General features: G+C 39.8%; 1 protein-coding gene across 2 annotated transcripts in view; it reads right to left on the bottom strand.

The window, feature by feature from the left end:
• MCM9 (minichromosome maintenance 9 homologous recombination repair factor) overlaps window positions 1–15099 on the bottom strand; it is a 52166-nt gene that overhangs the window by 13661 nt on the left and 23406 nt on the right. Inside the window, exons 8-11 of one of the 2 annotated variants that reach the window (XM_048492157.1) lie at window positions 12990–13164; window positions 7549–7751; window positions 5918–6121; window positions 3470–3552 (exon numbers count right to left, since the gene is read on the bottom strand). In XM_048492157.1, coding sequence (XP_048348114.1) covers window positions 3470–3552; window positions 5918–6121; window positions 7549–7751; window positions 12990–13164 — 665 coding nt within the window. The remainder of the gene's footprint in view (window positions 1–3469; window positions 3553–5917; window positions 6122–7548; window positions 7752–12989; window positions 13165–15099) is intronic. The other variant, XM_048492166.1, reaches the window with a different exon arrangement.

Below are 15099 nucleotides of genomic sequence, written 5' to 3'. Positions count from 1 at the left end.
AGCAGATGTTGAAGTGGGGAGTGATTGAACGTAGGCATAGTAAATGGGGTGCTCCTATTGTCTTGGTGCAGAAAAAGAAATTGGCTGAGAATGACCCTCCTGAATACAGGTTGTGTGTTGATTTTAGAAAGGTGAATGCAGTGACAGAATTGGATCCCTATCCAACTCCATGATTGGATCAGCTTATTGAGAAGCTGGCTAGTGCTCAATTCATCAGCATGCTAGATTGTTCAAAAGGATATTGGCAAATCCCTTTAACCCTAGAGTCATCAGAAAAAACAGACTAGTCTAGGTCATTTTCATGGTGGGGATTAAATGTTTTGGTGGAGGTGAGTGCAGACAAACATCATGGTAAAGTGCGGGATTGAAAATGTTCTGGAAATGTTCTATGTGACTTGTGCAGAAAGGGTCATAATCAAGAGATTGGAAAAATCACAATGCACCTTCAGCCCCATTGCCACATGTGTTCAAACAAAATTACATTTTTCAAAAGACATTGTTCCTGAAAAGAACAACTTTCTAAAAACATATTTGGCAACAATTAATTTCCAACAACACAAGCCTTCATTGGCATATAAAACGGGACAAAGTTTTAAAACAAAACAAGGTTAAGAAATACAGTTAAAATTGCTAAAATTACTAATTTCCAGTATAAAATTTGCAACAGTTTCACAAAAGAGCACATCAGAGCTGTTCAGGAGATTGGGTATCTTATAACACTCATGCCACTGAGAACATTTCAAGAAAATGGAATTCATGTATTTCATGAGTATCTTATTGTATTTAGGGCATAGAAACAATGAATGGTCAAGTGTTTCAACTGTAGTCCTATCACATGAACAAACTCTTTTAGAACGTTCCATATTCTTAAATCTTCCCTCCAGCAGAGCTGATGGCAGCACATTACATCTTGCAGTAGCCAAGGCTCTCCTCTGGGTGGGATTTATCAGCAGATGAAGACATGCTGCCATAATTCCACGCTCGCATGGGATTAATAATGTAGTCGGAGAACAGGTTGTCTTGGCAGCACGAGTCAAATTATGAAAATCAAGATCCAAGAGCCTATTCTTAACTAGTCTGAAGGCTTCCACCTTTGTGAGCATAAGGAGTGATTCCAAGGGGAAACCAATAGCTTCAACCTTTCTAAAGATCAAAGTATACCATTCTGAAATAAAGTGATCTGATAACAGAGAGGGAATATAGCTATTGGATCCCACTAGAAAATGTATATGCAGCCAATATTTTATGGCCCTTATCCATGCCAAGGTTTCTAGAGTTGTTTGGCCCATCTCAATGCACAACGCAGCATAAGGCACACATCTAGGAGCCCCATTAGTTTCCTAAGGAATTTGAAATGTAATAAATTAAATGATTTATTTATTGCCGAAATCCAAATGGGGAACCGTGCAGTAGCAAGGAGCCAATCCTAGCCTCAAAACCTTCAAAGTCAAGAGAGGAATGTATTGATTGCCTTTACTGTAAGCAATATATTGCTGTCATGTTGGTATGTGCCGAGGTAGTTACTGCTAGTCGCTGTGAGGACCATGACAAATTATACCTATAGTAAATGCCAAGGTATCGGAAATATTTGACCTGCTCAATTTTGTGGCCCTTAATTCGCCAGGACATGGGCTTCCAACTCTTAGCAAAAATGAGAACTTTAGTTTTAGCATAGTTAATTTCCAGTCTGTTCTCTTCGCAATAATTAGCAAAACTGTACATTAGGTGTTTAAGGCCAATACTGGACAAGGACAATAACACTGCATCATCTGCATACAACATTAAAGGAACATGGGTAGGATGTAATTTAGGACTATGCCCATTCACAGACACCAAAGCATGAGGTAAATCATTGAGGAATAAATTGAATAAAGTAGGAGCCAGTATGCAACCTTGTTTAACCCCACGAGGAGTACTTATTCTGCTGGTTAACTGACCTTCCCCAGAGCATCTAACTTGACAAACAGTGTTGGTATACAACTGTTTGATCAGGAATAGAAGTCTGGGGTCAACATTCAATGACTTCATCTTGTCACACAGGAGATTTCTTGTCACAGTATCAAAGGCTCCTTTTAGGTCAATAAAAGCAGCAAATAATTTAGAAGCCTTTGTAGTAGCATACTTATTTACCAGATGGGAGAGTACTAAACAGTGATCCAAGGTTGACTTATTTCTACAAAATCCTGCTTGCTCAGGTCCAATGATTTTAGTTTGATCCAGCCAAGTTTGCAATCTAATCAATAATAATTTTGAATAGAGCTTTCCAATTACAGATAGTAGACTAATTGGCCGGTAATTGGAAGGATCAGTAGGGTCTCCCTTTTTGTAGATTGGTACTAATACCGCTAATCGCCAGCTGTTTGAGATAACACCTGTGTTATTAATGATGGTAAACACTGCCGCCAGGAGAGGGGTCCACCACTCCAGATCTGATTTCAAAATCTCCGGGATAATTGAATCTGGACCAGCCACTTTCCCATTCTTTAGATCGCTTATCAGATCAGCAATTTCCTGTACTGAGACAGGGGGCCAGTCAGGCAATTAATTTCTAGAGTTATCCTAACTTTACCTTGCTCCTCTATGATTATCCCGGCTACTTGGAATCAATCCCTGATCTCTGTCCAAATGCTGAATTCCAATTATTCTATCCAGTGTATCAGGGGCATTTCTTTACAAAACAGCACCCCCAAGCTCAGCTCCCAGCCCAACCCCCCCTGCTGCACCCTCTGCAAATCAATAACAAAACATTAACTTAAATGGCGTACACACTGAGACGGACTTGGAGAGCTCACTCAGCTGCTGCTTCAGAGTTCTACCTGGCTGATATGGAGGCCAGCAAGGACCAGGGCACCGTGGCCTGGGCCGGGCGAGCAGGGTGGGCAAGTGGTGTGGGCTGGGTGAGTGGCGTGAGGTAGGCAAGTGGCATAGGCCAAGTGACCAGGGAGGGTGAGTGGTGGGCAAACAATATGGCAAGAGGTGTGGACTGGGCAAGGATGGCGGGTGAGCGTGGTGAGTTTGGCTGGTGGCTAGGTGCAGGGAGGAGAGGGAATGGGCAGGTGGCCAATATACATCCCTCCCATGTGACCCAGGCAAATGGCGCCTGGGTTGTCTGCCCCGTCTTACCCCCCTAAATATGCCATTGCGGTGTATGGACTGTATTCCCCACTACATTCTGGTATAGATCATGTCATTTTTGGTACAGATCATGTCATTTCTAGGACACTGCTAGCATTGTATAAATCTACTTAATAATGACTCACAAAGTCACTTAAGGAAAACAGACCACTGCTGCATATGAAGAAAAGTCTCCCATGAATGGTCATTAGTGTGACCAGAGCAGGATATAGAGACCTCTTATACATAGGCACAAATATACAAGAGCTGAGCATGTCACTCGAGTTCTCAAATTTGTGGGCATGGCCCTTGTGCTTATGATCTCATGCTCTACATGGATTGTTACAATACTTACTTGCATAGACGACTCCATCACTGAAACCACAGTTACTGCATCTTCCACAGTCACAATATCCCTAAACATCAATCGGGCATGTGCTAATAAAGTGTTCAAAAAGTAAACAACAGATCAGTAAATCTGAAGAGCAAAACCGAATAACGGTGTTACCTACTCAGAAATCTCAAGGTGGCATTATTCCGACAACAATTATTTTAACTTGCAAAAATAAGGTAACTTTCTCCCAAATTTTTAACACAAATTTAGAGTATTAGAATGCAGGTAAAACAGAAAAACAGCAGAGAAACTGGCAATTGTTTCCCATGGATGGAAAGTTGATATGCTGATATTTTCTGTATTCTAATATGTTTTCTCTTATTCCTGATGAAATGGATGCTCCATGCAGACTCCTTTTTTTACTGGATAACTCTGATCTCACAACTTGTGAAATGGTAGCAAATATTTTATTGGGAGTGATGTATAACCAGTAGCCTACATTTACCGCATATACTCATGTATAAGTCGAATTTTTCAGCACATTTTTAATGCCGAAAAAGCTCCCCTCGACTTATATGCGGGTCATTAAATTTTTTTGTGTTTTTACTTTGCCGGCCAACAGGGGCCGCAGTTTTTATGCTAGCGGCACCAAAATTTCAGGGTACCCTCAGAAGACACTCCTGATGATACCAGCCAAGTTTGGTAAAGTTTGGTTCAGGGGGTCCAAAGTTATGGACCCCCAAAGGAGGTGCCCCCATTCCCCATTATTTTCAATGTGAGCTATTAGTAGATGGGGCTACCCTTTTGAGGGTCCATAACTTTGGACCCTCTGAACCAAACTTCTCCAAACCTGGCTGGTCTCATCAGGAAAGTCTCTTTATGATACCAGCCAGGTTTGGGTCAGGGGATCCAAAGTTATTGACCCCCAAAGGGGATGCCCCATCCCCCATTGTTTACAATGGAAGCTAATAGTAGATTTTCCATTTCTGATATCCCTCTTAAAATCTAAGTTGGGTTATATTTGGACATACAGATGATGATGAGGAATCCAGTTTTGGAGGATTTTAACTCTTGTGTTTTAGCTTGGTTGCTGGTTGAGCTAAGGTTTTTGTACTTTTAAAGTTATTGTTGATACCATATTGTTCTTGTTGACCCTTTTTTCCACTTACAGAGCCAGTTTACTGTTTTTCTTTGAAATAAATATTCAAAAACATTTAACCTACTGATGCCTCAATTGATGTAATTTTATTGGCATCTATTTTTATTTTTGAAATTTACCAGCAGCTGCTGCATTTCCCACCCTCGACTTATACGCGAGTCAATCAGTTTTCCCAGTTTTTTGTGGTAAAATTAGGTGTCTTGACTTATATGCGTGTCGACTTATACGCGAGTATATACGGTATGCTATATATTTTGCATTTGAATACTGCTTTTATTATAAATTCTGTATTTTGTAGGATTTTATTCTATTTGTTTTATGCCAAATAAAGGCTAAAGAAAAATAAAAAAATAAAATATTTTCTGTACTGATTCAGTGCACAATTTTGCTGTTCAGAGAACATGGCACAGAATCCCTCATTTGATAAATCATTTAACAACCAGTTCCGATGGTGGGATTCAAATAATTTAACAACTGGTTGTTTACAAGCACCATTTTAACAACCGGTTCTGCCGAAGTGGTGTGAACCTGCTAAATCCCACCACTGAACTTGAGGCTTTCCATTAACCTTCATGGAAGATCTTGGACCTACTTAAAAGCAAAAGTGGCTTGGGTCCCACAGAGTTTTTCCGCTAATGAATTTTACAGGATGTACTAACACAGACATTTTACTTTTAGTAACTTCCTTGCTTTTTCCTTCTTCTTCAACACAAATTGTGCCCCCCCCCCGCCGCTGTTTTTGGGGATAGTGTCCCCCAGAACAGCATTTGGAGGGACATTTGGGGTTGTAATGGGAAAAGAGATCCCAGAAAGTCACACTTCACTGGCTGAAATTGTTCTGTCAGCTCAAATACCACCCAAGATGTGGTGGGGAATAGAACTCTCAAGGACTGTGTTTAGAATGTCTCACTTCTGGGTGTAATTCATTTCCACAGAAAACTACTTGCCCAAATTGGTATTTCATGAGGCAGACATTAAAGATATCTTAGTCTTTGCACCAGCTCATACATATGCAAGACAGTTTAGTCATTGCCTGGAATGTAGAATAATGCTGGCATGGACATATTGTACAAATACACATCAAGAACTTTCTAGATGTTATGCCTAGAATATGGAGTATTATCACACATAAGCATTTTTCTGTAGTCTTCATACAATATTCAAAGAGGGTTTCAGTTGTATCAAACTTGTATTTAAGAGATGGTCTACTCTAAAAAGATGTATGAAGTGTTGGCTCTTCCATAAATCTTCATAATGTATTTTGCATAATACAACTGTTGGAAAGGGAGAAAAAAATCCCAAGGTCTCACCTTCAGCTAATCGTATCAAACTTTCCAATAAGCGGATGGTAGTTCGGGCAGCATTTCTACAATCACTTTGCCGCTGCATTTGGTAATAGCGGACAAGAATTAGGTTGCTTTTGTCAGTCAACACTGGCTGTAAGTTCTTTATAAGACAGAAATACGTTTTCATTTTTTCCATTGTCCACAGCTTTTCAGAAACCCTTGGGCAACCTGTAAAAATAGTTTTAAAAAGACACTATGTTAGGAAATACATACTTAATATGTATTAGTATGCACTTCATATCATACTTAAAATAACTGTCTGAACGCAGGCCACTCCACTAACTATGTTCAGTTGGGATTCATCAAGTCAGAGTAGGAAACCAAAATCACCATGGAACAAACCAAGATTAAGTCAAGATGCCAGATTTTTTACACCTTGAAAAATCACAGTTAAGGATAACTTTGTTTCATAAGCCATTAACTCTTAACTATAAAGTTTCATATGTAGTAATGAAGACATCTTGACTTAATTCTAGCTTGTTTCCCCATAATGCCCTTCCAGGCTACAGGGAAAAGATAACGAAAACACTCGTTGAGGCTAACACATTTGTGTAACAAATGAATCATGGTTTCGCAAACTATCCAAAGATAAAATCGACCTTGGCCTCATGTCATGTTAGAACTGAGTTTAAAAGTATCAATGTATGCTGAGTTAATCCAGTCTAAGAGCCAAACTGCATGTCGTACAGCTCCAAAATGGGCCCAATATCTCCATGGGGACTACTTTGGCTGAACTGAACCAGATCAGACACCTGAAGACTTTTAAAATCCCATTCTCTGCAGCTGCTGGGCAACTGTGGAAAAAGAGTTGGGTCTGGGGAAAATCCACATAATGAACACATTAAATTGTCCTATACCAAATAGACCATTTGTCTATGAAGGTCAGTATTGTCTACCCAGACCAGCCTTTTGGCTCAGGAAAACACCGTGTGTGTAGGGGTGGGTGGAGGGAATTGGCAGTCCTTGCCCTCAGGCCCCATGGTTCCAATTTGAACCAGGCCATGCAGCACTCAGAGAAGTTCTCCACAGCTGCACTAGCTCAGAAAAATCATGATGCAACTCACCAATAAACATATTAGTTTGTATAGATTGGCCCTTTCTGGCATCACTAAGCATATTATGTTTTTTTCATTTCAATAATGAAAAGATTTATGAAAGCAAAAGCTTACACAAACATATATTATTTGACTCCATAATTTATTCCAATTTTATCTGACACCAGACACACTTGCGAAAAACTCTGTAAGGAAACAGACAGGGAAAGCAGATCAAGTCAGGGTCCTAACTCATTAACATACTTATATCCTGTAGTTTAAACCCGAGCCTATACAATCTTGTGCATTCCACCTCCAATGAACATAAGGCTATTAATAATTTTTAACTGAACACCTGTTCAAAGTAGTAATGGCACACATAATATTTAGGAATATGAAAAGGTACATCTCCTTGGTTGGCAATTTCAAAATATATTATTTGTACACTTTGTTATTCAGTTCTTATTTCTGGGGAGGAGGGGGTGTCTATATTTTGGGGACCACAAGAAACAGTCTTTTCAGTGTGCCGACAGTGTACATCAAATTAATGCCCACCTTTACCTTTATTTTCCAGTATGAAAGAAGAAATTATGCGATCCCATTCTTCATTTCTTGTATCCAGCAATACCAAAACGAGGTCAAACCTACTAAGCAGAGGACTGCCAAGCGCGATGTTCACAGAAACAGATTCGTTAGGGTCATACTGGCCTTTTGGATTGGTTGCTGCCAGTATAGTGGTCCTTGTGTTCAATTTGCACACTATGCTGAAGAGAAATGATCTACAATTAATCCCATTTGACCCAACAGCTAAATTTTAGGCATACAAAACTGAACATGTCAGTTTCAAGGCAGAATGTCTTTTACACTGATGATTCTTGAAGTGCTTCACAAATTGCAAGTAGCTGATACATGACATGATGGGTGTTAATTGATTAAAAAGTCATGCAGAAGACCACTAATATATGCAGGGATAGGGAACTATGTTTGTACTTGAGTTTCACGTTAGTGACAACTGAAGAATGGTACACTCCTATCTGGGATAGTCATTCTCTTCCACCAAGCACACAGCTTCGCTAAGGACACACATGGAGCAGAGAGGGAGGTAGGGGACACCTTTCTAACCAGCCAGATCAGTCAAATCAACCCTGGCAATCAATGGGGTGACAGATGTTGTAGCAAGATCACCCTTATATATGAAGATATGTGACTGACATCCATCTGAAATATCTAGACTATAAAAGTACCTCAACAAGGTCTGGAAAAGTGTGTTCAACCTTTACAGTTGGCATTCTGCCACCATGTTGTATTTCTGTGACTTAACATATCCCAAATAAAGGCACACCTTTATGCTGGCATGCCTAAATCTTTTACCATCAGAAGTTTTCTCAGGCAGATATGCTGGAATCTCATACTGAGAGAGAATATGTAATCGTGTTCTTCACTGTATTGAATCCATATATCATGTATATCTAAGTTGTCTTGAATGTTTAAAAGACAGAAGGTGATTCATCCACCTTCCCCTTTAACTGCTGAGACCATTACACTACCGAGAAGTGAAGGCAGGTTACATACAGAGTTGCTTTAGATTTTGGGCTGCTGTTGTAGAAATACGGGAACATTCAAAGGCAAATGCTCAATTTTTTTTTTTGCAATGTAGGCAGCCTTCCATCAATCACTCATGCATAATTTTTTAGTGGCTGTTTGTTACCACTTGGTTGAATGAACAGTAAGAAAAGAAAGGAAGTTAGTGACAATCAGCTACCATTTTACTGACCTGACCAATAAAATTGTTTGTGAAGTGACACAAATTTCCTTTTCATTCCAGCCCACCAGATTCTTTTCCAGAGGTTCAGTAGGGTTTTTTATTTTTTAAATCAAAAGTTGGTAAATTCAACTAGCACAATAATAATATGTATATGGTGGTCCCAGAAAGGGATGGCAGGCTCTCTTTTACCCTGATCACTGACACTTAAAGGTAAAAAGGTAAAGTTTCCTCTTCAGTCGTATCTGACCCTGGGGTACCACTGCGAGCACTGGTTTTATAGGCAAGCCATTTGTGGGGTAGTTTGCCATTGCTTTCTCCGGCTGTTCTTTACCCCCTAGCTAGGTGCTAGGCACTCATTTACCGACCAAGAAATGGTAGATGGTTGAGTTGACCATGAGCCAGCTGCCAAGATATCTGATCCGCAGGTAGATCGAACTCCTGGCCGTGTGAGTGGCAGTGTACGCACTTAACCACTACGCCACGTGGCTCCTGACACTTACGCACATATATATGCCAGCTAACTGCTTATTTGATGAATGGGAATATTATACACTTCCTCTCATGCACTAATTCACAAATATACAGATATGTTCACACATGTAAATACACAACACCCAGCTCTGCTCATAGAAGGTGTGTCTGTGAGACTCAGTACAGCACATTTTTATCTTCGTTAATTCATTTGCCCTTGAATTGAGGTTTGTTTTCAGAGTGCCAAGAAGACAACCCCCAACTTTTTCCATGTAGCTATCTAGACACCTATTCTAAATCTGCCTCATAAATGATCTATTTCCAGATAACTTGGCGCCATCTTAGCTCTTACCTCATGTATTGAGAGGCAACAAGCTCAGCATCAAAAATCTTTCCTGTTGCAGTATGTAATACACGAAAAAGTATTTTGACTCTTAGCCAGTAACAACAGAAATTGAAAAAAAATACATCAACACTAGCTCCCACTCTGTAATGCCTTAAGGATTTCTAAATATGGGAATGAAAGGATGCAGTCTCAGACACACATACTTGGAATGGAAGAAGGGTCTCACATTCCCTCAACAGCACAAAACAACTGTTTCTAGGCTCTCCTGGCTAAAAGCAGTTGGCCATTTCCACTGAGAATAGTTCCAAATTAAGACCAGTTTCAGGCTGTGCTCATGTCTAATCTTATTTCAGTACAAGGAAGATGTAAACATCAAGTCAAGTAATATTATTAGTTCCCATCTATGCAGTGTTCAGTTGCTGGAAATTTTTTAAAAATCTTATTCTTTCACTGTTGATAGGAGTTTCATCAGTATGCTGCTACATGCTGTAAATATGATGAAGCAGAAAGAAGCAAACAGCCAATCAAAAGAAACCACCCCATCTCCTGGTGCAGATCTAAAAATGGATAGTATTTACAACCAAAACATAGTAATACCACTGGTTTTCAAACTTTTTGAAATGGAATCCACTTCTAAATTTGTTTTGCTTTTTAGGACCCACTTACAAAGTCACTGCTCATGCTAATTTCACCTTCCCCAACATGAAACGCATAAACTATAGCCAATTATTCACTGGTGCACTTTTTGCAGAGATGGACTGCTAGCATTCCCTTAAAAACAAAAATAATGATAGCAGCCTGCATAATATCAATATAAGGAATATCGATATTACATTCAAAGGGCTAAAAAAAAAAAGCTGGCAATCTTAAATCTTTCATTGGGTGGGGGAGTGATCCGGAAGTTGGGAAATGCAAGGTGCGTAAACCATGCAGCAGCCAGTGGAATACTTCCTCCCATGTTGTCAAAGAAATGCTAGGAGACCCCACTGGGAAGGCACTATGGGGAATGCATTATGGGCCTACCTCTGTGATATCACTTGTCTAGAAAGTGCTTTGCTGGGTTTGCCGTAAGTTGCATTTTGACAGCATTTTGTGGCTGCATTTTGACAGCACTTTATACACACAACATAAAATGAAAGAATACCACACTGAACAGGTTAATGTTTTTCTTTTCTATTTTAGTATTTATTTATAGACAGTATTTCATGGATATTTCTTACATAGGTACATAGGCAAACCCAAAATTGTAAACAAGCCTCCAAGAGCCTCCTCTCACAGCTCTCTGTTTCACCTTCTCCCTCCTGACAGAGACCCACCTGCAAGGAAGTCATAACAAACTTTTGGGTCCCAATCAACAGCTTCAGAGCCACTGGTTTATGCAATGGCCAAGGTGAGCTCCAGGTTTTGGGGCGCCTTAGCCTGATGGTGTCTGGGTAGTAGGCACTCCCACTCACCTGACTTCCTACCTTTCCCCATTTCCACAGAGGAGGGATGTCAGAAGCACTTGTGGCCACCAAGTACTCGGGACTGGTTGGAATGATGGCAGCTGCTTTTGCTCTACTTGGAGTAAAAGTGTGATGGGCATATGGAGGCAAGCAGCTACTGTTGGTACCTGCACTTTGCTTTGAAACAAATGAAAAAGACATCTGCCATCATCCAGCAAATGAGGGAAGAGGGTCCAGTTCCTTCCTGGATAGAGTTTCTTCTGCTATCACTGGGGCCTGGAAATATAGTCAGTGATCGCTACTTTTCGAAAAATGAAGAGAGCAGCTGCGTGCTAAAGAGAAGCCATGGCTCAGATGCTCACCTGTCCATCTCTGTTTGAGAGCTGGCAGCTGCTCTTGCATCCAAGCTGGTAGAAACACTGTAGGTACACTGATACTTGCCTGTTCATTTGCCTAGCGAGAAAGAGATGCAGTGGCAAGGAAGAGGAGGAGCTGCAGATTCTGCTGTAGCCCAGAGAAGGGGCAGGCACAGCACCATCAGGACTGAGCCTTTTCCCTTCCTCTAATGAACTGCAAGGGGTGGAAGAGGAAAAGCCTCACACAATGAGTGCATCAAGGGAGTCAGGAGGCCCAATCCCTTTGGAGGTCCCAATGGCACAGCTGTTGCTGCTTCCCAGAGATAGAAGGTGGGCAATCATATCTGCCACTGCATGACTAGGTTAGGAATTGCAGCAGGCCTTCCTGCAGCTCTGCAAACTGTGTGGTGATGCCATCCTGATTTCAGCCCTTAAAACATTCAAACAAGTGGTGAGGTTCTTGAATGTGAACAGAACAGGATTTAGCATGGCCCTTTCACTTCCTGGTCTCATGTGCAGGGGAATTTTCCCCCATTGAAGGCAGTCTGAAGGAAGGATCACTCTTTATTTATTGATTGATTGATTAGATGTATAGGCCGCCTCATCCCCGAAGGGTGGTATGCACACACATCATATTTTTCCTCCACTGAACTCTGTCAGGTTTTGTATAATGTTGAACCACTGTTGAACCTGTTTTGACAGAGGCAGCAATGGAACAAAAGAGAGATATTTGAGGGGTTTTTTTTGGTTTTAATTTGTAATTTTAAGATTATCATTTATAAGACACCTTGAGGTAGTAGCTACGAGCAGCAGACTCCAATCTGAAAAGCCAGTATTAATTCCCCACTCCTCCACATTAAGTCTGCTGGGTGACCTTGGGGCGGAATTCTTTCAGCCCACGTGGGAAGCAGAGCCCCCAGGGGATGGGGCGGTTTATAAATCGAAACAATAAATAAATAAATAAATAAATAAATAAATAAATAAATAAATAAATAAATAAATTGCAAATCACCTCCAAACATTTCTTGCCTACAAAACCCTACAGGATTGCCATAACTGAGCTGTGACTTAGTAGAAGTTTATATATAGACACACAAGCCACCTTGAGACAGGAGAAAGGTGCAGTGTAAATATTTTAATAGAATTAAAAAAAGATACACCATAGTAAACATAGTCAAAGAATGTGTAAGTCTCCAGTGTTACAGACACATGCAATTATGTGTTTTAATAAAAAACTTAGCAGGGAGGGGGGCAGCTGTATTACAGCTCTTGCTCTTTTTAATTTTGTAATTTAAGGGCAATGTCCCCATTTTTTTTACTTTATCTGTAGATTTAAAAACAATTAAGTAGAATGTTTATTCCTCCTATCTGTACCTTTCTAAGCAAGTGTGGAACATAGATATTGCTTGTGGGTACAGTCTGACGTGGGTGGGGGTGGTTGTATCATCTATGGCAACAGACCACGTCTGCAAAATTATAGGCCTTCTCTCTTTACTTAGAGATTTCATCAAGTTATCTGACTTGAGCAATCAAGAAAAAAAAGCCCCTGTACAAGGGAATTAAGAGATCAACAATAGACTACTGATATTAATTCATCACTCATACTGAAAACTACTTACCCTGCCTTGGCGACACTGATAGTTTGTTGTTCCATTGCCTCATGAATGCTGGTTCTGTCTTGTTCCTTGATGCTGTTAAATTCATCAATACAACAAAGGCCTCCATCAGCCAGCACCAGTGCCCCTGCTTCCAAATTCCATTCTCCAGAGTCCTTCACAGCAGTTACTGTCAAACCTTCCAAATAAAATGTTACTTTAAAAAGCCAGAATGTAATGAAAGAATTTGTGTAAGAACACACAAGCAAAAAGACGAAACAGGCTGGCTCAGAGTTTCATTTGAGCAAGGGTTACCAAGACTCAGCTTCAGAACACATGAAGATTACAATGCTTGTAAGTGTGAGTGAAGTCCAATACAACATGTTGAACATAGTAGGGATTACTTAAAAGAGCCCTCACTGAGTGCAGTCCTTCCCTTTGTAAGGTTGAACACAAAGCAGAAAAAGTTCTGCAAGTTTGCAGGGAATGTTGCCTGTAGATATTGATAATTGGCTGGTAAAGCTATTAATAAAGTGACCATTCAACTGATATTTAAGCAAATCTTTAAAATGTAACTGGCTTTAGGTGGCTATAGGGTGGATAAAATCAATGATTTTTTTTAAAATAAAAAACTAGAAGTTAAAACATTTAAATTGTATTTTTTTTTTCAATGAAACTTTTTTGAGGAAAAAAAATCTATCTAAAGATTGTTTTAATAGCTTTGTTTTTAGGATATAATCCAAATGTTATTCATAATGAAATAAGGATAATTTTAAAATTATTAGAATGAGACTATATTTATGAGAATGAGATTACCGGTATATTTATTTATTAGAATGAGACTAAATTTAAACACAATGTTTAAATTTTCTTGGTAAATGAATTCAGTTAATCTGTTCACAATGTCATGTTTTTCCAGAGATTTCTGAAATATTATCTGGGGCAGTTTTTCCTTCTAGTTGACAATATCACACACGATTGGTTTTGCAGTTCTCAAAATTGTGAATTTGTGTCTGCAGAAATAATTTGCCTCTTCTTCACAGTAAATATATTATAAAATAAACATGCAGAGTTGCAAAAAAGAGCTTAATCCCATTGTACCTTTGCAAATCTATATACACAGAATCAACTCCTTACCCCTTACTGGCTTCAAGAAGTTCAATTAATGGAAGATTGTTTGGAATGGAATAGAGCTGCATAAGGAGTTAAATGTGAGGAAGGAGGGGCAAGCAGTAACAGTGAAACTCAAACCTTTTGAGCATAATATTCCACAAGTCTTGGGATGTTTGTGTGTATAGCCTGAAGTTTATTACTGGTATATTATTCTTTCCCTGAAGGAGAAAATCTATAACGGCAGCAGACCATAAAAGAGACCAAGTTTGGGAATATTTTAATGAGGTTCCTCTACCTATGGGTAAGACAGGCATTATTCTAAAAATGAAACTTTCATCTAGATATAAATATTAAGATTATACCAGCAAGAATGAGTCTTTATGTAGAAAACCATGATTATAGTTGTCTTGCTGACTAGTGATTTAAATCGTGATGTAAATCAAATCTATCCTGCTGGAAAATAATGGCTTTGCAGTGCCTCCTGCGTATTTCTAGAGAAGTTGCCCCCCACCTCCCCAGGAAACCCATACATAAAGTGAAGGGAACAGTTCTGACTGGTGCCAAGAGGGTTTTCAGGAGGGAAACAGCCAGTAGGTGGTCATCTCAAAAATACTGTTAGCACATAGGGAACCATTGGGAGAGACTATTCTTTAATTACACTTTTCCTAAAATCTCTTTCAATTGAGAATCTGGGAATTAAAACCTAATTTGAGTTGGGAATGGGTGACTATGTGTGCCCCAATCCCCCACACCTGTACGCTGCAGGAAGGCAGGGATAAAAATGCCTCCTGAGAAGGTGGGGCTCTGTGGTTAGAGCATCTTCAGATCTCAGACTCAGTCCCAAGTCCCTCCCCTTAAATGGACAAGCTGGTAAGTAATGTAAAAGACCTCCACAGGTACCTGAAGAGCCACATGCAAGTCTGTGGATACAATACTGATCTTGATGGACCAATAATGTGAGTCAGAATAAAGTAGCATATTGTGTGTGCTCCTTATACTGTTCAAGTTTGGGTTAGATGAG

The sequence above is a fragment of the Sphaerodactylus townsendi genome, linkage group LG01 (assembly GCF_021028975.2).
Source record: "Sphaerodactylus townsendi isolate TG3544 linkage group LG01, MPM_Stown_v2.3, whole genome shotgun sequence".
In the NCBI taxonomy this organism is placed as follows: domain Eukaryota; kingdom Metazoa; phylum Chordata; class Lepidosauria; order Squamata; family Sphaerodactylidae; genus Sphaerodactylus; species Sphaerodactylus townsendi.
This window is presented reverse-complemented; position numbering and strand designations above follow the sequence as displayed.